The sequence below is a fragment of the Lithobates pipiens genome, unplaced genomic scaffold (genome assembly GCF_037356315.1).
Source record: "Lithobates pipiens isolate NorthernLeopardFrog02 unplaced genomic scaffold, aLitPip1_a1.2 Scaffold_13, whole genome shotgun sequence".
Lineage (NCBI taxonomy): Eukaryota > Metazoa > Chordata > Amphibia > Anura > Ranidae > Lithobates > Lithobates pipiens.
This window is the reverse complement of record NW_027507718.1, coordinates 457,367,455-457,390,101: the sequence shown is the minus strand read 5'-3', so window position 1 is coordinate 457,390,101 and position 22,647 is coordinate 457,367,455. Positions and strand designations below refer to the sequence as shown.

General features: G+C 43.5%; 1 protein-coding gene across 1 annotated transcript in view; it reads left to right on the top strand.

Moving 5' to 3' along the window:
- STX18 (syntaxin 18) overlaps nt 1-22,647 on the top strand; it is a 283,473-nt gene that overhangs the window by 251,920 nt on the left and 8,906 nt on the right. Inside the window, exons 9-10 of the mRNA XM_077477794.1 lie at nt 7,699-7,768; nt 19,376-19,456. Of these exons, the coding sequence (XP_077333920.1) occupies nt 7,699-7,768; nt 19,376-19,456 (151 nt within the window). The remainder of the gene's footprint in view (nt 1-7,698; nt 7,769-19,375; nt 19,457-22,647) is intronic.

Below are 22,647 nucleotides of genomic sequence, written 5' to 3'. Positions count from 1 at the left end.
TTGGGGGATTTTTCCCCTTGTTGGGGATTATTTTCCTTCACTTCCTGTCCCATAGCCAAAACAAGAAGTGAGAGGGAATTGCAGGAAAGAAAATCGCTTAGTGTGGTCAGTTTTTAATAGGAAAGCAGAGGGACTGGCAGGAACACCAGGGATTTCACACAAAGGAAACATGGTACAGCAGGCACATACACTATATTGTCAAAAGTATTAGGGCACATGAACTTTAATGGCATGACAGACTGTTGTCCTAAAATCTTACCGTTAATATGCTCTTTTTGACAATTGTCCAATTTTCGGCCAACAAATGTTCAATGACAGGCTAGTAAATTCAGCAGACAACAGTTTGATGTCTGATTTTCGTATGGTCAGTACCCAAATCTGTCACACAAGTCGAAAGTACAAACGTGCATGCTCGGAATCAATGCTAACTAAACACAAAATTAGCAAAAGGGGCTCAAAGGGTGGCTCTCAAGAGCTGAAATTCCTCATAATACGTCACTACCTTTGTGTTTGTGGCACGACAATTGTGTAACGTTAGTATGCAAAACAAGATCCTGGTACACGCCCTTTTGACAAAAATCAGATGCTCGGTTGGCCAACAATCGTACCGTGTGTACAAGGCTTTAGTCCATAGAGTTCAGTATTGAGTTTGCCTATTTTTTGCAGCTATAACAGCGTCAACTCCTCTGGGAAGGCTGTCCACAAGGTTTAGAAGTGTGTTTTTGGAAATGTTCGACCATTCTTCCAAAAGCACATTTGTGAGGCCCGGCACTGATATTGGACGAGAAGGCCTGGACTTTGCAGTCTCCATTCTAATTCATCCAAAAGGTGTTCTATCAGGTTGAGGTCAAGTCAACCTGAAAGGTCGTGTTGCAGACCAGTCAAGTTCCTCCACGCCATATTCGCTCATCCACACTGTATTGCCAAATGTATTGGGCCACCCCTCCAGATCATTTGGTGCGGGGGGGGTTATGGTGTGGGGTTGTTTTTCAGGGGTTGGGCTTGGCCCCTTAAGACGTCAGCATACCAAGATATTTTGGACAATTTCATGCTCCCAACTTTGTGGGAACAGTTTTGGGGATCCCCTTCCTGTTCCAACATGACTACATAGCAATGCACAAAGCAAAGTCCATAAAGACATGGATGAGCGAGTTTGGGGTGGAGGAACTTGACTGGCTCACACAGAGTCCTGACCTCAACCTGATAGAACACTTTTGGATGAATTTGGGTAGAGACTGTGAGCTAGACCTTCTCATCCAACATCAATGTCTGACCTTACAAATACGCTTCTAGAAGAATGGTCAAACATTTCCATAGATGCAATCCTAAACCCTGTGGACAGCCTTCTCATAAGAGTTGAAGCTGATATACAGTAGGGAAAAAAATAGTTGATCCCTTGCAGATTTTGTATGTTTGCCCACAAAATTTTATATATTATATTTTAAATGATAGAGACAGAATAGCAACCAAATTTTAAGAAAAAAACACATGATACAAATGTTATAAATTGAGTTGTAGTTCAGTGAGTAAAATAAGTATTTGATCCCCAAGCAAAACATGACTTAGGACTTGGTGGAGAAACCCTTGTTGGCAAGCACAGAAGTAGGAAGTTTCTTGTAGTTGGTAAACAGGTTTGCACACATCTCAGAAGGGATTTTAGTGTACTCTTATTTACAGATCTTCTCTAAGGCTTCATGTACACTGCTGCTGCTAAATAGATGTTTAGGAGCAGTTGGGCATTTTTTTTCAACTGGTCCTGAACTCTTCTCTGTTATCTTATCAGTACATGTACAGGGTAATTTACAGTCATTTCTAGGCAGTTGAGTTTAGAGGCTTTTTTTGGAATGCAAAAGGGTGCTGAGTTTAGAGGCATTTCAGGTGCCAAACACTTCTAAACGCAGTAACTTGCCTTTGGCACCATTTCGTTTACAGGCGTTTTTAATTTTTGGTTATTTTGCAAAAAAAATACATTTTTAAACGCAGCATGTAAACGTGGCAAAACGGATGTTTTAAACGTGGGTTACTAGCTGTCAAGTTAAATCGTTGAGGAGAGGTTGTAAAAACGTCCCGTGTACATGAAACGTAGATCCTTAAGGTTTCTTGGCTGTCACTTGGCAACTCAAAGATTCAGCTCCCTCTATACATTTTCTATAGGATTAAGGTCTGGAGATTGGCTAAGCCCCTCCATGACCTTAATGTGCTTTTTTGCCTTGGCCGCATATTTTGGGTCATTGTCATACTGGCAGACCCATCTTAAATGTTTCCACCTCCATGCTTGACTGTAGGGATGGTGTTCTTAGGGTCATAGTGAGCTTTTTACTTCCTCCAAACATGGTGAGTCAAGTTAATTCCACAGATCTTTCTCACAATTTTTCTCTGAATCATTTAGATGTTCATTGGCAAACTTCAGACGGGTCTGTATATGTGCCTTCTTGAGGAGGAAGGGACTTTGCGGATGCTGCAGGATTTCAATCCATTGCAGGGTATACCAATGGTTTGTTTGGTGACTTTGGTCCTAACTGCCTTGAGACTTCTGGTCAGGCACACGGCTTCCGGTCCCCCTGCGGAACGCAGGAGGAGGGGGTTGGGCCCTGGCTGGCATACACGTCCAGTCTTTGCAATGGTGAAGAGACCATGAGTTTTAAAAAAGAGACAGTATGACCACAATGTCCTCGACGGTCATGGAGGCAGTGGCAGGAGCAGGAGCCACAGGCGCCATCCAAGCCCAAATAAGCTGGGGCAGAGACTCCAAGGCTGTTGCCTTTAGGGCTAGGATTTTTTCCCTCCTCTCTTCCCCTGGGTGTTATGTATAGGGAAGGGGGGAACCTGCACTATACCCCTTGGGTTACCTCACAAAGGGGTATGGTTGGGTGGTCATTCCCCCCCCCCCCCTTTTCTTTTTTGTGGGGGGGGGGGGGGCTGTTGGGTATCCTTGGGCGAAGAATGGGGATTATGGTTTAGGTCCCAATCTAGTGTTTTCTCCCTTTTTTTCTCTGTTTTATTACGGAAATCAGAGAAGAAATGAAAGCATGCCATTCCTACTCCTCCTAAGAAAAGTGCCGCTCTTGCAAGACGTCCCTTAAGGATACCTGTACGAAGGCTCTATGTAAAGATTGTATAGCCGGCCTGGTAAAACAGGAATCCCCTCAAAGCTTGGATCTTTTGGTCTCCTTATAAAAGAAGCATACGGATACTTTTCAGTCTTTTCCTGCTCCTTTTTGGACAAGCTCCCAGTGCTCCAATCAGGGAGTCAGGCCAATGTACCATCAGGTCTTCTGCTGTCCATTTCAGTATCCAGGGAGGATAATGACTCAGGCTGTCAAATTAGAATGGAAGGACCCAGAGAGGGCTCCATTTTTATTTTTCTCCCTTAAGTGAGGATGAGACGCATGTGTGGAACAAAAGGGCGAAATTGGATGCAGAATTTTCCCAAGTTTCCCGCAATACTGACCTAGCTTTTGAGGACACAGGCATCTTAAAAGATGCCATGGATAAACGAGCCGATGCCCTTATAAAAAAAAAAAAGCATGGGACTCGTCAATGGCCAATCTCAAGCCAGCCGTGGCTTCAACTGTAATAGCCATAATTTTGGAGCACTAGCTAGAACAGTTAAAGAAGCACATCGTGGGAGGTACCTCCCGAGAGGATCTGTTGGACACCATTCCAGTTCTTCTAAAGGCAGTGGCGTATGTAGCAGATGCCTCCACAGAGTCAATCAGGATGTCTGCCAGAACTTCAGCTTTAGTGAACATGGTACGAAGGGCCCTCTGGTTAAAGACTTGGTCTGGGGACTCTGCTTCCAAAGTGAAGCTCTGTAGGCTCCCTTTTAATGGGGATCTGTTATTTGGCCCTGACTTGGAGGCCATCTTGTAAAGGACTGCAGATAATAAAAAGGCTTTTCCAGCAACGAAAGAGAAAGCACCCTTAGTTAAAAAGAATGTGTCCTTTTCAGCAAACCCAAGCATTCAAAGAAGCAGGTTATAAGAAACCCTGGAATGCACAAAGGGGGCGAGGCAGGGCTGGAGTTCTTTTCAGGTGGCCTGAACAGCCAACTAAAAGCCAGTGATGGTGGTCCTGCGGTGGGAGGGAGACTTCTACCCTTCCTTCCTCAGTGGAGAGCGGTGACATACAGTCCATTTGTCGTCAATGTCATCTCCCAGGGATACAAACTGGAGTTTTCGGAAAAGCCTACAAATTGATTTTTGTAACCAAGGATCCCCAGAGTGCAGGACAAGGCCCTAGTAATAACGTCCCTTTTATAAGACCTGAGGCAGCAGGGAGTGATTATCCCAGTTCCTCAGGAGGAAGAAGGGCCAGGGTTTTATTCTCACGTTTTTTTGGTAAAGAAACCATCAGGAAAGTTTTGGTTAATATTGAACCTAAAACTGCTAAATCGATACATTCTCTACAAAAAGTTTAGTATACGATTTATTCTGCAGGGAAGCTTCTCACGGTGGGCTGTTTAATGCCTTGCATCGATCTCAGAGATGCTTACCTTCATGTTGCAATAGCAATGGCTTCACAAACGTTTTTGCATTTGGCAATCAGCTCAGAGGGCACGATAATCTATCTGCAGTTCAGAGCCCTACCTTTCGGGTTGTCCTCGGCCCGAGGATCTTCACGAAAATCATGACGGAAGCTTTGGCACCTCTGGGGATTCAGGGAATTGTGATAGTTCCATATCTAGAGGATCGCCTTCGGTTTGCCAGCTCAAAAGAACAGCTGCTGACAAATTTGAACAGAACACCTCTTGCAAAGCTTGGGTTGGCTCCTAAACAAGGAGAAGTTGAATCTGGTTCCTTCCCAAGTGATAAGGTTTTTGGGCTATAACATCAACTCAAAAGATCTTCCTACCAGAAGAGAAGAGGGAAAAGATCCTGGGAGCAATAAAACAGATTCAGTACAAGCTCGCCAGTTAAGGCTCGGTCGGCTATGTTAACCTTGGGTCTCCTAACGTCCTCTATTCTGGCTGTTCAATGGGCCCGCCTCCACTCAAGGGAGCTGCAGCAGATAATTCTGCAAAACTGGAATAACGAAGAACCCTTAGAGAAACGATTCACGATTCCCTTACAAGTGAGGAGGAAATTGTGGGGGTGGAGGAACCAGTCAAATTTGAGCAAGGGCCTACTTTGGATGCTCCCTGTCTCAAGAAGGCTAATGACAGATGCAAGTTCCTGGGGGTGGGGAGCACATCTCGAGGGTTGTTTTGTCCACGGGATCTGATCAAGCTTAGATGCAAAAAAGATCATCAAATTGGAGGGAACTAAAGGCAATTCTGATGAGGGTCCTTTGGTTCCAGGAGATGATCAGGGAGGGGCCAACATGTTCAGATCCAGTGCCACAGCTGTCGCCTATTTAACAAAGCAGGGAGGTACCAGAAGCAGGGTTCTCATGACTTTAGCTCGGGAGATCCTAGTTTGGGTGGAGGAGAATCTGGTGTCCCTGTCGGCCATGCATCTGAAGGGCAGTTTGAATTGGATAGCAGATTTCCTGAGCAGGAAGAAAATTTCAGAATCGGAGTGGAGTCTAAATTCTCAAGTTTTTCAGATGGTGGTGAACAAGTGTGGCATTCCGCAGATCGATCTGTTTGTGACCCACTCGAACACGAAGGTTCCAGCTTACCTTACTCCAAGGGGCTTGGATGCTTTTCCCCCCTTCCAGTTAATACCGCTGATCCTCAAAAAGTTTCAGGAAGAATCCACAAATCTCATACTTGTAGCCCACTATTGGCCCAAGAGTATATGGTTCTCGACGCTTCTGAACCTGACGGCAGAACCTCACTGGATATTTCCTCTGCGGGACGATCTACTGAATCGGAGCCCATCCTTCCTCCAAATGTAAGCCAGCTCAGGTTAGCAGCCTGGTTTCTGAAGAGCAAATCCTGAAGAATAGGAGTCTATCAGAAAGTTTCTTCACTGCTGAATAGGATGAAGAAAGTCACTAGAGACATTTATTTCAAGGTTTGGAAATGCTACAACTCCTGGTGCGTTGCAAAGCAGTATTTTCTGCAGAAGATCATTTCTATCCTGGAATTTCTTTATGGTGGAATGGAGAAGTGATTAGCGGTTAGCACCTTGAAGGCAAAGGTGGCCGTGCTATCCAATTTTTTTGGAAACGCAATTATCACAAGAGCCATTGATAATTAGTGTCTTTAAGGCCCTGGCTAGGTCAAGACCAGCGCCTATGAAATTTTTTCCAAGTTAGGACTTCTCAGTGGTTCTGCAGGCTCTAACTAAACACCATTTGAACCTCTAGAAAACGCTACAATAAGGGATTGGACTTTGAAAACGGCCCTATTGGTGGCAGTCACCTCTGCCAGAAGAGTTGGTAATCTGCAGGATTTTTCTATGGTCGAACCCTTAACAATTTTTGTAGACCAGATAGTTCTAAAGGTGGACCCAGGCTTTCTGCTAAAGGTCTCTAGTTCTTCCAACATTTTGTGCATCCCCAGTCAGTCCTAAAGAGGAAGTTTTCCACACACTGGATGTAAAGAAATGTCTATTACGATGCCTAGAGTTAAATAAACAATTTAGGAAATTTAATTCTCTTTTTGTGCTGTTTTCAGGATCACGTAAGGGAGATCATGCTTCCAAAAGAACAATAGGAAGATGGCTTAGGATGGCCAGTAGAGAAGCCTACAAGGCCTCAGGGAAGATACACCCAGAAGGTACCTTGGCCCATTCAACTAGGGCAGTAGCAACATCCTGGGCGGAGAGCACTTACGCCTCACCCAAGCAAATCTGTAAGGCAGCAACATGGACGGGTTTCTCTACATTCATCTGGCATTATAGAGTCGATTTACCATGAGTCTCAGAGCAGACTTTCAGCTGGAAGGTCCTGCAGGCGGTGGTCCCACGTTGGAGTAAGTTCTCACTGATCATCTCCAGGTGCTGCCCTGAAAGACATTTTGAGAAAACCTTTGTTAGACTTGCCGGTAACGGTATTTCTAGGAGTCTTTCAGGACAGCAGCTATTACCCTCTCTAATGGTTTCCGTTGTGACTTGCACTGTTATGTTACATAGTTAGTCAGGTTAAAAAAAGACACAAGTCCATCCAGTTCAACCAACCAAATGTTGTGTTTGTCTGTTTTTTTTTTTTTATTCTGTCTTTCAGCATGGCTGGAGGTTTCTCGACTACAACTGAGGCCATGGTGGAAGTGTCCTGCCTTTTAAAAGACATTGCACAATATTTTCTGGGAAGTTGGGTGGAGCAACGCTCTCTCCAGGTGCTGTCCTGAAAGACTCCTAGAAATACTGTTACGACTAACTAAGGTTTTTGACAATTTCAATGCTTCTACTGTGTGAAATTTTTGGGATAAGTTGCTACTCCTAGATTGTAAGCTCTAACGAGCAGGGCCCTCTGATTCCCCCTGTCTTGAATTTTATTGTATTGCAATGTCTACCCTAATGTAGTAAAGCACTGCGTAAAGTGACGGCGCTATATAAATCCTGTATAATAATAATAATATTGGGTGCCTGAAGATACAGAGGCCAGTTAGGACTTGAAGAAACAGTGAAGAAAAGACTTGTAGAAATAGTTGAATGTATATAGCCTGGCCATGTGTCCAGTTCATCAGTAATGGGAAAAGTCTTTCAGATGAATTTATTACATTGGCATTCTGGATGGGGATTTAGACTAAGGTTATTTCAGAACTTTTATTGACCGAGATGTGATTCTGTCTGTGATACTTTTTTGCAGGCAAATAGAAGGCAAGGTGGTTGAAATATCCCGACTGCAAGAAATATTCACAGAGAAGGTGCTGCAGCAGGTAACCTAACCGTCTGATTATTTACTATTGTGAAGAATATTCGTTTTGCAAATTTAACTGACATTTGTGCTCGCCAGATCAGTTTTGTTGAAGATCTACCCAGGTGTGTGTGGTGCTGGTCCCAAAACTTCACTAACATTGTACTTTTTTTTTTTTTCCTGGCTGGGACACCTGTGTAATGGTACCAGCATGTTTTGATAGTCCACTTGTTTTATTAATCTGTTTACTTCGATGAAAATCAAGCATAGTTTGGATTTTTGTTTTATTGTTCTCACTGTTCCAGCATAATTGAATCACGGGGTACTTTTTCCCTGGAGCATTGTTTATTTTTTAATTTAGTGTGGCTGTGCGTGGCTTTGCCCACAAAGCCATGTTTTCCATTCACAGGAATCTGTGAATGAAAAGGCCACAAGTCCCATCTGTCAATACGTTAGAGGGACTTACAGATCTGAATGGCTCACAAGTATGGTGATGTCACCGCACTCAGTGCATTGATTTCTTCCTCTAGACCCATAACAGAAGATCTCCACACTGCCGTACCAACCTGGGGCTAGAATGTAAACCATGCAGGAGCCTGTACATTGCACTGATAAATCTGCAGGCTTCAATGTACAATTTAATAAATCCGCATCTTATTTTGATTATGTTTGCAAAAATTTGGACTATTCCTTTAAGTAAAGACTGTTTACAGCACCTCCTGTAAGGCAAACCTGTTACACTGCCCAGATAACTTTAATGTTTAGCTGTGATTTGGATTGCATAGAAAAAACAAACACACACATTCAGCCACTAAAAGCAAATACTTTTAAATTTAGATAACTGTTTTAATTGGATCTTGGGAAAAACAGCACATAATTGATGCAGTTGTGGCCCGCATAGAAGAAAAACACTGATGGTCTCAGCTGGAAGCCTATGAAGCACAACTGCCAACATTTTCAAATGATTTCAAGGGACACTTTGATTCAGTGCTAATGTGCCTCAGCCTATATTGTGTCTATATTGTGTGCAATGTTTCTCAGTGCAGCAAAAACCATTCTCCTTATGTTGCCTGAAATGCATTATTATAAATATTTTGCACAGAAAGCGTTAACCTTCAATAGAATGAACAAAATACAAATAGGAAATAAAATAAATTATAATTTGAACCTCCTTAACCCTCTTTTATTTATATTGTTGCTGTATTATCTCCCTTTATATTGTGAAGCGCTGCACAAACTGTTGGTATTATATAAATCCAGTGTAAGAATATAGAAAAGAGAGTTGCTGGGTAGATTTTGAAAGCAGGCTGCATCTCCATGGATGAAACTGATCAGGGTGGTCATAAAAACCTGGGGTACACCTGGTATTAAAAATTGTACAAACATTCCCCAAAACATTCTCCAGCATAAAAAGCCTAAATAAACATGAGGTTAAAATAGAGATTTTTGTTGCATACAGTTGCAAATGCATCGTTAAGGCATCTCTACAAAATTTAGTCTCTAATGCTAAAATATCTGCGCTCCCAACCTGAGTCTCATAGCAATAAACAAATTGAGAGCAGGCATGTCCTTCCACTTAAATTAGAGTTCCAGCCTAACTCAAGGCCATAGATTGTGCAGTTTTCTTTCATTCAGCCACAGAAAAGAAAATTGTTGCATCTCCCCCAATAACACAGTCCGTGTTCACGGGGTAATCCCTCCCACAGCGCTATAATGTTCTTCTGGCAGGGAGCGTGCAGAGCCTTCCCCTCCGGCAAAAAGCAATGATCAGCGCTGGCAGCTATACTGATGAGAAAAACCCAACCGGCTGGTTGTACTGAGGTCGATTATTGGATTGACTTCAGTACAACCAGCCTACCTATAGATGTATAGTTTCTCTTTGCTGCCTATAGATGTATTGAAATTCTGATGGTTCCTGCTGAACCGGCTGAATTTCGATCCTTTTATCACTGTTTTAACATTAACTTGTCTTAAAAATGTTCAAACCCCCCTCCTGCCATCTATACTGCCTAACCTATGTAAAAAAGATCTATATACTTACCTATTTTTAGTCTGCCTTGGTCTGGTCACATGATCCGCTGTGTTGGTGAGAGACTGCAGGGGAGAGGAAGGCTGTTTCCGCTCTCTCCTCTCCCCTGCAGCTTATACAGGAGAACTGAAACTGCAGATCTGATGCCCGGAGCAGATTAAATATAAAATATACACTCTCTTGTTTGTTGTTTTTTATACAGGTTAGGTAGTATGGGTAGCAGGAGAGGGAGGGAGCATTCTTAACAAAAGTTAGTGTTGGGCTGGAATTCTACTTTAAACAAACACCATCACCAACCAAAAGAATTTTAAATGCCTACTTGCAACACTTTCCATAAACCTTTTTTTGATTGACTCAATTTGTGCCTCAACTTGCTAGCAAATCTGATTGCTTGAAGAGACAGTTCCCTAGCACAGCTCCCTACCTCTGAATGTCACAGCCCTCTTCTGAAATGATCTAATTAGTGTCTGTGCTGGCCCAGATCCTCAGACCCTCCCGCCCACCTTCCTACATCAGCCTTTATGTAGCTGCATGGGAGAGGAGCACAGGGGAATGCTAGAACTTGAGTGATTTCTCTGGGTCTGCTGGAGCTTCTGGTGTCACACTCAAGCAGCAGTCTAAGGGCTTTTATATGTCTAAAGAAAGCTTTTACAGGTAAATAAGATGCACAATGCACATACAATCTTATGGGAAGCCCGCACATTGATCCTTTTTTTAGTTCAATTCAAACCCTTTTTTGCTATTCCAAATTTCAGTTGCTGGAGATTATTATATAACAGACATCAGAAGTGTTTCGGGCTGATTTGTATTACAGAAGGCTTCATAATGAGCTGGGCTCTGAAGCATACTTGTGTAGCAGTCCCAACTGGAGAAGAGAATGAAGCCTGTAGAAGTAACAAGGACTCAATCCACCATACACATTATCCTCTTCAGTCCTGGAAGATTTACCCTCCTCCATGACCAGGCCATTTTTTATACTATGGTACTGTGTTACTTTACCTGACAATTGTGCGGTTGTGCGACGCTGTACCCAAATAAAATTGATGTTCTTTTCTTCCCACAAATAGAGCTTTCCTTTGGTGATACTTGATCACCTCTGCAGTTTTTATTTTTTGCACTACAAACAAAAAAGACCAAGAATTTTGAAAAAAAAAACAATATTTTTTACCTTATGCTATAAAACATATCCAATAAAAAAAAAATCAAATGTATTAATTTAGGCCAATATGTACTGTTACCAGTTTTTGGTAAAAAAAAAAAAAAAAAAATCGCAATAAGCGTATATAAAGTTATAGCGTAGACAAACTATGGGATATATTTATGGAATTTCAATTTTTTGTTTTTTTATTAGTGATGATGGCGATCAGTGATTTTTAGCAGGAACGTGACATTGCGGCAGAACACATCTGACACTTTTTGGGGACCAGTGACACTAATACAGTGATCAGTGCTAAAAAAAAAAACGTACTGTCACTGTATTAATGACACTGGCAAGGAAGGGGTTAACATCAGAGTTAAATGTGCTCCTAGGGAGTGCTTTCTAACTGGGGGGGGGGGGGTGCTTTGACTGAAGGAAGACAGAGATCTTTGATTTGGCTTAGCAAAAACACAAGAGCTCCATCTTCCCTGCTTATAGAACCACCACCTGCATTGTTTTCATTGGCAGAACGCCCTTCTGCTTCTGGAGAACGATTGCGGTGCTGGAAACATCGGGTCCACCAGACTCGCTGATTGACTCCTGCTGGCCAACCGCAGTGGGAGCGGGTCGCCAGCGGCACACGCCTCAGACCCAGTGCACAAAATCACGAACAGGTATGTGATTTTGCTCGGGGGGGTCACCCTGCCGCAGTATATCTGCGAGGGGCAGTCCAAAATAGGTTATCCTGGCATGACTCAGAGCCAATCAAAGGAGTGTTACCATTTTTTGAGCCTTTAGGTGTTAGGTGTGCACAGCAGACCTACAGACTAAAGATGGCCATACCCTAGTAGTTTTTCAAAATGAACATTTGCACCAAGATCCTTATCAGTACTTTTGATGTCATGAAAAAATATTGTTTGAAAGTACTTCAAAAAGAGGTCCCTTTTAACATTCGATAATGGAGTGAATGGTCTTTCCGTAAAGAATATGTTCATTCAAGAAAGATTTTCCATCCTGCTCCTTCAGATTTTCTCAAGTGTCGTTTTTATCCCCACTAACAATTAGAAAATCGAACGGACATTCTTAAAACCAAACTTTTCGAATAAAATAACACTAGTATATGGCCTGCAGATTGCAGTCTGATAGCTGAAGAGTTACTGTGACTGAAGTCTCAGATTTGGACATCTGGTATGTAACTGCTTTGCTAATTACTGCATCACACCATTTCTCCTCTCTGCTGGGGGGATCTTGTTATGTGCTTTTCAAAGGTAAAAGTCTTTTTCTGTGTGGAGCTCTATTAGGTGAAGTCCTTATTGATAGTAAGCATTCTATACACTGGATATGCAAAATTGTTCAGAGCTGTCAGTAAGGATGCTTCTGCATTAATATAGTGCAGGCTGGCTCCTTTGTCACCTCTCCTGTCCCTTATCTCCCTGCAATAACAGATTATTGAGTTTACCTATCCCTGGAATAACAGTCTTTTGTACTACCACCAAACAGGCTGCTTAGAGGAAGAGCAGAATTTTGCACAGAATAAGCTTTGGATAACGTGCAAACATCCCTTTCCCCTTTTGGCATGTTTAATTATTAAAGAGACACTTCTCCAAATGAGAAATATTTTCAAGTTGTGTAATGTTTAATATATAAACCGCAAAAGGGATTCCTTAAAGCAAATGCACAGATGTAATAAAGATCTGTAGGTACCAGCCTGTTCATCCTACAGATCCAATCATGTGCCTGACACTTGTATCGCTTTTATGTTGCCCTGGAAGATCATGTAGCTTTAGAGCTGCTCTAATGACCAATTCACAGTGCGTTTTATTCCCACCATAATGTTGCATTGCGCTAAAATACAAATGGATGTCAGCGAACATCAACGCAAGTTAAAATGTGACTAAAATAGATATAAAATAAGTGTGAATTGACCCTAGAACATAAGATCATTTTACTTTAGGTTACATAATACTCTGAACAATACAGTGTATGTATGTATGTATATATAATATATATATATATATATATAAAAAAAAATTTGTGTGTGTATATATATAAAATATACACACACACTATCTATCTATCTATATATATATATATATATATATATATATATATATATATATATATATATAAATAATGTGTGTGTATGTATATATACACACAGCGGGTAGAATAAGTGTTGAACGCATCACCATTTTTCTAGGTAAATATATTTCTAAAGATGCTATTGACATGACCTTTTCACCACATGTTGGTAACAACCCATGCAAATCAAATTTTCCAAATTTTATTGGGATTTTATGTAATAGACCAGTGACCTCCAAACTACGGCCCTTTAGGCTGGATTCGCACCTATGGAGTTTTAGTGCCTTTTGCATTTTGTAGATTTTCACTACAGAACGTGTTCCATAGGAAACCATGTTAAATGGACTGTAGTGCAAACCTGCAAAAAGCAATAAAAATGTCTAGGTGTGAATCAAGCCTTACTGGCCTTTACCTGGCCCTTGGGGCACTATTCCTCCCAATGATGCAAGGTACTATTCTTCCCACTGACATCTACTATGGGGCACTTTTTCTTCCACTGATACCAATGATAGTGTGCTATTCCTCCTACTAATACCAATGATTGGTCACTACTCCTCCTGACCATTAACCCTGCAGCCGTGTTCATTCGCACTGTTGCTGGGCATGGGACATTTTTTACCACCAATAAAGACATTCCGGCCCCCCTAAATTCTGAAAGATAGAAAATTGGCCCTTTGAAAAGTTTGGAGACGCCTGTAATAAACCAATACAAAGTGGCACACAATTGTGAAGTGGAAGGAAAATGATAAATGGTTTTAATTTTTTTGTTACAAATAACTATCTGAAAAGTGTGGCGTGCATTTGTATTCAGCCCCCTTTATTCTGATACCTTAACTAAAATCTAGTGGAACCAATTGCCTTCAGAAGTCACCTAATTAGTAAATAGAGTCCATCTGTGTGTAACTTAATTTCAGTATAAATACAGCTGTTCTGTGAAGCCCTCAGAGCTTTGTTTAGAAAACCTTAGTGAACAAACAGCATCATGAAGGCCAAGGAACACACCAGACACGTCAGGGATAAAGTTGTGAGTAGTTTAACCACTTCAGCTCTGGAAGATTTGGCTGCTCAGAAAATGTGGTAAAAATCACGGTAAAAACGTGCAACTTTCTGCCTAAAAACGAAAATGCTCAGGTGTGAATGCAGCCTGAAACCGGTTAGGCCTCTTTCAGGCGAACGATCCGTTCAGGTCCGCCTGTCAGTTTTTTAGGCGGACCTGAATGGATGCCCTATAGAACTCTATGGATCGTCAGATGTCAGCTGTGATATGTCCGCTGACATCTGACCCGCTCTGATCCGAAAAAGTGTGACGGAGGAAAAACCTACTTTTCCATCCGTCATCGGATCGGGTGATGACGGACTCTGCGGCCCATCGTCATCTGATCTCCCATAGGGGAGAGCGGCGCTGTGACAGATCCGTCCCTGCACAGTGTGCGGAGACGGACCTATCATCTTCCTGCTCAGCGGGGATCGACGGAGCGTTCCCCACTGAACAAGCGGATGTTCACTGAGCGTATCATCCCATGTGAAAGAGCCCTTACAGCTGTGTGTTAGGCTGCATTCACACATGAGCATTTTCAGCTCGTAAAACACCTGAAAAAATGCCTGAAAAACACCCAACAAGCAAAATCCCATTCATTTCAACGGCACCTGTTCACATCTGAGCATTTTGTCACCTGAAGCAAAACACCTGAAAAACGCCTTATGCTCAAAAAAGAACATGAGCTTCTTTGGGGCAGATTACAGGCAGTTTTCTGCTTTTTACATTGGTGGCCTGTACAAAATCACATGACTTTGAAATGCTCAGGTGTGAATGCAGTCCTACAGCTGCATTGTCCTTTTTACACGTCTGCATCGTGCTTACATCCTCTGGCCCATATGTAGGATTGTGGAGGATGGAGTCATTTTACACAGGAGCACCTGTCCTCTCTATGGCCCCTTTCACACTGGGGCGGTTTTCAGGCGCTACAGCGCTAAAAATAGCGCCTGTGTAGCGCCTGAAAAACCGACCCCTTTCACTCCAGTGTGAAAGCCGGAGGGCGGTGTACTGGCAGGACGGTGAAAAAAGTCCTGCTAGCCACATCTTTGGAGCTCCTAAACCGCTCCTACCCATTGAAATAAATGGGGCAGCGCAGCTATACCACTGACAAAGCGCCGCTGCGGGTGGTTTTAACCCTTTTTCGCCCGCTAGCTGCAGCGGCGATTTGTCGGCGGTATAGCCGCGCTGCCCTATTGATTTCAATAGGAAGGAGCGGTTAACGGTGGTAAATCGCCGCTAAAAATAGCGGCGCTTTACCGCCGACGCCCACACCTCCCCAGTGTGAAAAGGGGCCTATTTGATTCTATTTACAGCTGCAAAAATGTCATGCACCCCTGAAAAAACTAATAGAGTAAGTGTTTGGCTAGTTACAGAGTCCCAGGACAGAAAGTAGATCTAACCTTAATGAGGTTGTAAAGGCAGAAGGTTTTTTTTTTGTTTTTTTTACCTTCGTCCATTCTATGCATTAAGGTAAATGCCTTCTGCAAGCAGCTACCTCCCCCTTATACTTACCTGAGCCTGATCTCGATTCATTGATGTGCACTAGATGCAGCTTAATGCTGTATAAACCTTTAACCGTGTTTGGTATTTTTTGTAGCGCTCATGTACACAGGATGTTTAAAAAACGCCAGCACTGCTGTCAGGAAAAAGCAATGTTAAAAACGCACTTTTAGCTGTGTCTTTTTGAATAGTGTTTATGCGCGTTTTTCCGCGGTTTTGATAGTTAGCGGTTTTAACAGTTTTTACAAGAAAAACACAGCTAAAAGCTTATTACAGCATTAACCTGCGTTTAGCCGTGTTTTTTGGCATTTTACAACCAAGCAGCTTCTGCTCCTGAACACATAGTCATTATTTTTTTCTTCTTATTTCTTTTTTTTTTTTTTTTTTTACTGCCCCTAAACGCTTATGCCTCCAAACTCCTCTGGAAGTTTGTGTGCAGGGACATATAAGGTAACATGGAGGAGAGTTCAGAGGCAGTAAAAAAAAACAAAAAAAAGCCAGACACCCATAAAGGCAGCTGCACAAAAGTTGTGTGCATGAGCCCTTAAGGAGTGTTTTACTGCAAAAATGCGCTTGAAAGCGTTCACACTGCTTGTTCCTGACCGTAACACTTGCATTTTTTTAAACGTCCTGTGTGCCTGAGCCCTTATGCTCTTCATCTTCTCCAGCCTTCTTCACTCCCTTTCTGTCTACATACACATGCTCCAGCTTTGCCTGAAAGTAAGTGCTGTAGACTGGCTTTATGATAGTGACAACAGTGGGCATGCCTGGCCAATGTGTGTTTACAGAGCTTCTTGTCCTTTCCACCAGGGGCAAATGTGTGGGGGTGACAGCGCAGGGCCACAATTGGAAGACAGTTGTCACCTTATAACAGCCCCTAAATAAGGAGTATCATGGCAGGAACATTCAGTATTATTTAAATAAATGCTGCAGATTTAAAGTGATTGTAAAGACAGAAGATTTTTTTATCTTAATGCACTCTATGCTAATACTTACCATCTTGATCCAGTGATGTGCGCGGGTGCCTTAGCCATCCGGGACTCCCCTCCTGATTGACTGAGACACAGCAGTGGTGCCATTTGCTCCTGCTGCTGTCAATCAAAGTTGGCCAATGAGGAGAGAGAGGAGGCAGGACACCTGGAGCTGCAGTTCGGCTCAGGTGCCCCCATAGCAAGCTGCTTGCTGTGAGGACACGCAAATGGAGGGACCCGAGAAGAGGAGGATCAGGGCTGCTCTGTGCAAATCAACTGCACCAAAGCAGGTAAGTATAACATGTTTGTTATTTTTATAGAAAAGAAAACGAGACTTTACTTTCACTTTAAAGAAAAAAATAAATCAATAGATTTAAACAAGCTTAAAAACTATATTGGCCTTTAAAGTTTTTGAGATTTTAATTATTGTGTTTAACCACTTAAGCCCCGGACCGTTTTGCAGCTAAAGGACCAAGCCCTTTTTTGAGATTCGGCACTGCGTCGCTTTAACTGACAATTGTGCGGTCGTGCGACGTGGCTCCCAAACAAAATTGGCGTCCTTTTTTTCTGATAAATAGAGCTTTCTTTTGATGGTATTTGATCACCTCTGCAGTTTTTATTTTTTGCGCTATAAACAAAAATAGAGCGACAATTTTGAAAAAATTCAATATTTTTTACTTTTTTTCTATAATAAATATCCCCCAAAAATAGATAAAAAAAACATTTTTTTTCCTCAGTTTAGGCCGATATGTATTCTTCTACATATTTTTGGTTAAAAAAATCGCAATAAGAGTTTGATTGGTTTGCGCAAAAGTTATAGCGTCTACAAAATAGGTGATAGTTTTATGGCATTTTTATTAATAATTTTTTTTTTTTTTTTACTAGTAATGATGGCGATCAGTGATTTTTATTGTGACTGCGACATTATGGCAGACACGTCGGACAATTTTGACACATTTTTTGGACCATTGGCATTAATACAGTGATCAATGTGATTTAAAATGCACTGATTACTGTAAAAATGTCACTGGCAGTGAAAGGGTTAACCACTAGGGGGCAGTGTAGGGGTCAAGTGTGTGTTTTTTACTGTAGGGGGGTGTGGCTTGGCGTGTGACATCACTGATCGTCTTACCCTATAACAGGGAACAGACGATCAGTGACAGCCTCACTAGGAAGCACAAGGAGAGGTTTGTTTACACTTCTCGTTCTTCAGCTCTGTGACCCGATCGCAGGTCCTGCGGCCAAAGTCACGGAGCTCAGGACCGGGTCACGAGTGTGCCAGTGGTGGCGCGGCCCACGGCTGGGCACTTAAAGGGCAATGTACCTGTACGTGCTTGTGCCCAGCCGTGCCATTCTGCCGATTTATATCGGCGTGAGGCGGTCCTTAAGCGGTTAAATCTATTTTTTAAGTGGTAATTTGAGTGGCTTGAAATTTCACCACAGAATTTCCATCCTCCAACTGACATAATCCATAATCATGAATTGGCTGCACTGATAGAGAAGCTTCTACAATTAAGCAGTGCCTATAAGGACTCATGCACACTGCAGCTCAAAAAAAAGCTTTTACAGGAATTCAGGCTTCTATTTCAGCTTGAAGAAGCTTGTGCTTTTTTGTGGTATTGTGCATGTTTTTATTGAGCTTCTTCAAGCTCCTTTTGAGCTTCTTTGAGCATAAGCGCTTTTTTTCCCCACAAACCCTCCTAGATAGTTATTTCTTAACCACTATATAAACAAAACAAAAAGTGGAACAAATGTTTTTGTGCGTTTTCGAGCTTTTTTGAGCTCTTTGGGTTGTTTCGTCACATATGGCGACCCATCACATTTGGCTACTCGCTGGACTGCACAACGTACACTGCGCGACGCCCCATATGTGTTCCAACACTGCGGCGCTCTGTGCTTGTGCAGAATTTTGTGGCCACAACCGTGAGTCCAGCTTCAAGCCCCACCATCCAAGTGGAGATTAGATTATAATTATGCCGAGTGAATCGAGGCTGTGCCTGAAGCGTGGTGAGTGAAGCGAGCCCACGAGGGGCCCTGTGGCAAAGTGGTCTTAAAACAGTGTTGCAAAGCATATGGCGGCATCGCGCATGCGCACTCCAGAGGGTAGCAAAATGCGATGGGTAGCCAGATGTGACATGACAGGGGCACTAGCTTCTCTCAAAAACGTGAGTTTGGTGAGGGGTTTTCTCCTTCCTGTAAGACCATATGCCTGAAAAGCCTAATGCCCATACACACGGTCGAATTTTCCGCTGAAAAACATTCGATTGGAGCTTTTTGTGGGAAATTCCGACCGCGTGTAGACTCCATCGGACATTTTCCATCAGAATTTCCGTCGCACAAAATTTGAGATCTGGTTCTGATTCCGATCGTGTGTACACTATTCTGACGCACAAAGTTCCACACATGCTCGGAATCAAGCATAAGAGCCGCACTGGCTATTGAACGTCATTTTTCTCGGCTCGTCGTACGTGTTGTACGTCACCGCGTTCTTGACGTTCGGAATTTCCAATCAACTTTATGTGAACGTGTGTATGCAAGACAAGTTTGAGCCAACATCCGTCAGAAAAAGTCCATGGATTTTGTTGTCAGAATGTCCAATCGTGTGTACGGGGCATTTGTGTGTATGGACACATTGGCTAACATGAAGAGGAGTTTCTAGGCAGAAAAAAAGAAGAGCTCAAAAGCCTGTAGGAGCTGCTGCTTTGAGCTGCAATTTGCATGAGCCCTAATGACTGAAATGATTTTGTTTCCTTGATGAGTGCCTCTGATTGCAGGAGCAAGTTGAATAAGTGAAGGCCTGTGTTTGTGGCATGTGGAACCACTGCAAATAATGTGAATCATTAATGTTTTCTGCCTTTCCTTTCTTCTGCCAGGAAACAGACATTGACAATATCCATCAGCTCGTCGTGGGCGCCACAGAAAATATCAAAGAAGGAAATGAAGATATACGAGAGGTAATGTTCTTGTCTGCAGTTACATTGGCTGTAATTGTGTGTATATCTGGAAGACGACGAGGTGGGCAGGATTATGTGTGTGTGGTTTTGTGTTAACAATGATTCCAGTTTATTGCACAACAGACCTAGAGGAAAAGCTATGTGTAATAATGGTTTAAGCCCCTCTACTCACACCGATTTCAAAGCAATTAGCCTGACACGTGTGACTATTTCTTGGAACTGTATTGTACACACAACTGTAGAGAATGGCACAGTTCAGTAAGTGGGGAGAACATACTGCTCTTACAACATAAAATGTTGTGTTTCTTAAAAGGAAATGTGTCATTAAAAAAAATAAAAATGGATATTATCGATTAAAGTGGCCATGTCATGTACAATCAGGTCCATAAATATTGTGACATTGACACAATTCAAATTTTTCTGGCTCTATATGCCACCACAATGGATTTGAAATGAAACAAACAAGATGTGCTTTGACTGCAGACTTTCAGCTTTCATTTGAGGGCATTTACATCCAAATCAGGTGAACGGTGTAGGAATTAGTTTGTATATGTGCCTCCCACTTTTTAAGGTACCAAAAGTAATGGGACAGATTAACAATCATCCATCAAACTTTCACTTTTTAATGGTTGCAAGTCCTTTGCAGTCACTTCCAACCTATAGTCTGGAACGCATAGACATCACCAGACGTTAAGTTTCATCCCTGGTGATGCTCTGCCAGGCCTCTACTGCAACTGTCTTCAGTTCCTGCTTGTTCTTGGAGCATTTTCCCTTCAGTTTTGTCTTCAGCAAGTGAAATTGACTTGGCCATTGCATAACATTCCACTTCTTTCCCTTAACCACTTGCCGACCGCCGCACGACGATATACGTCGGCAGAATGGCACGGGCAGGCATATGGGCGTATATATAAGTCCCTGCCTGCCCGCGGGTGGGGGGCCCGATCGGGCCCCCCCCCGGTGCCTGCGGCGGTCGGCATTCCTTTGAGAGCGATCCGGGATGAGGGGGCGGCCATTCATTCATGGCCACCCCCTCGCGATCGCTCTCGACGAATGGAAATCCCCGGTGACATCACTTCCTCTCCTGTAATGTAAACACAGGAGAGGAAGTGATGTATTCTCTCCTCCGTGTCGGTATTTTTCGTTCCGACACGGAGGAGAGCGGATCGGTGAGTTGCACCAACACTCTACACACACAGTAGAACATGCCAGGCACACTCACACCCCCCCTTTACCCCCCGATCACCCCCCCAATTACCCCTGCCCCCCAGTCACAGTGACACCAATGTCATTTTTTTTTTTTTTTTTTTGCATTGGTGTCATTTGTGACTGTAATAACTGTTAGGGCAGTTAGAGTTAGCCCCCTTTAGTTCTAATGTGCCCCCCTAACCCCCCCCAATAAAGGTTTAACCCCGTGATCACCCCCCGTCGCCAGTGTCACTAAGGCTGGGTTCACATTGCAGCGGTTTATGAGAACGAATGTGATTCGCACCGCACTGCAGTGCAAATCACATCCGATCTCTGTGCGATTCGAGTTCAGCCATTCGCCGCACCCGCCACACCCGCCGCACCCGCCGCAAATTCGCACGGGACCCTTTTTTTGGTCCGCAGCAGAATCGGATCGCATGGGTGTTCACACCATGCGATCCGAGTTTGCAGATCGCACTGCGATATGCGAACTGATCTGGGGGTGTCAGTAACATTTCACTGACACTCCCAGCAGTTCGCATAGGGCAGTGTGAACTGCCGCCGGGAGGCATGCGATGCGGGAACCCGCCGCGGATTCGCGGCGTTTCCGCATCGCTCCAGTGTGAACCCAGCCTAATAAGCGATCATTTTTCTGATCGCCGTATTAGTGTCACAGGTGACGCTAGTTAGGCAGGTAGGTATTTAGGTTCGCCGCAGCTTTTTATAGCGCCAGGGACCCCCATATACTACCGCATAAAGCCCCCTGATTGCCCCCTAGTTAACCCTTTCACCTGTGATCACCATATAACTGTTACAGGTGACGCTGGTTGGTTAGTTATTTTTTTATAGTTTCAGGGCACCCGCCATTTATTACCTAATAAAGGTTTAACCCCCTGATCACCCGGCGGGTGTCATTTGTGACTAATAACTGTTAGGGCAGTTAGGGTTAGCCCCCTTTAGTTCTAAGGTACCCCCCTAACCCCCCCAAAAAAGGTTTAACCCCGTGATCACCCCCCGTCGCCAGTGTCACTAAGGCTGGGTTCACATTGCAGCGGTTTGAGAACGGATGTGATTCGCACCGCACTGCAGTGCAAATCACATCCGATCTCTGTGCGATTCGAGTTCAGCCATTCGCCGCACCCGCCGCACCCGCCGCAAATTCGCACGGGACCCTTTTTTTGGCCCGCAGCAGAATCGGATCGCATGGGTGTTCACACCATGCGATCCGAGTTTGCAGATCGCACTGCGATATGCGAACTGATCTGGGGGTGTCAGTAACATTTCACTGACACTCCCAGCAGTTCGCATAGGGCAGTGTGAACTGCCGCCGGGAGGCATGCGATGCGGGAACCCGCTGCGCATTCGTGGCCTTCCCGCATCGCTCCAGTGTGAACCCAGCCTAATAAGCGATCGTTTTTCTGATCGCTGTATTAGTGTCACAGGTGACGCTAGTTAGGCAGGTAGGTATTTAGGTTCGCCGCAGCTTTTTATAGCGCCAGGGACCCCCATATACTACCGCATAAAGCCCCCTGATTGCCCCCTAGTTAACCCTTTCACCAGTGATCACCATATAACTGTTACAGGTGACGCTGGTTGGTTAGTTATTTTTTTATAGTTTCAGGGCACCCGCCATTTATTACCTAGTCTCACTAGTGTACCCCTAAATTTAGGGGTGTCTACTTTCCAAAATGGGGTCATTTGGGGGGGGTTTGTGCCATCTTGGCATTTTATGGCCTTCAAAACTGTAACGCCCTTAGAAAGCCTGAAGGCGGTGCTTGGTTTTCGGGGCCCCGTACGCGGCTAGGCTCCCAAAAAGTCCCACATATGTGGTATCCCCGTACTCAGGAGAAGCAGCAGAATTTATTTTGGGGTGTCATTTCACATATGCCCATGGCATGCGTGAGCAATATATCATTTAGTGACAACTTTGTGAAAAAAAAAAAAAAAAAAGTTTGTAATTTTCCCGCAACTTGTGGCAAAATATAAAATATTCCATGGACTCAACA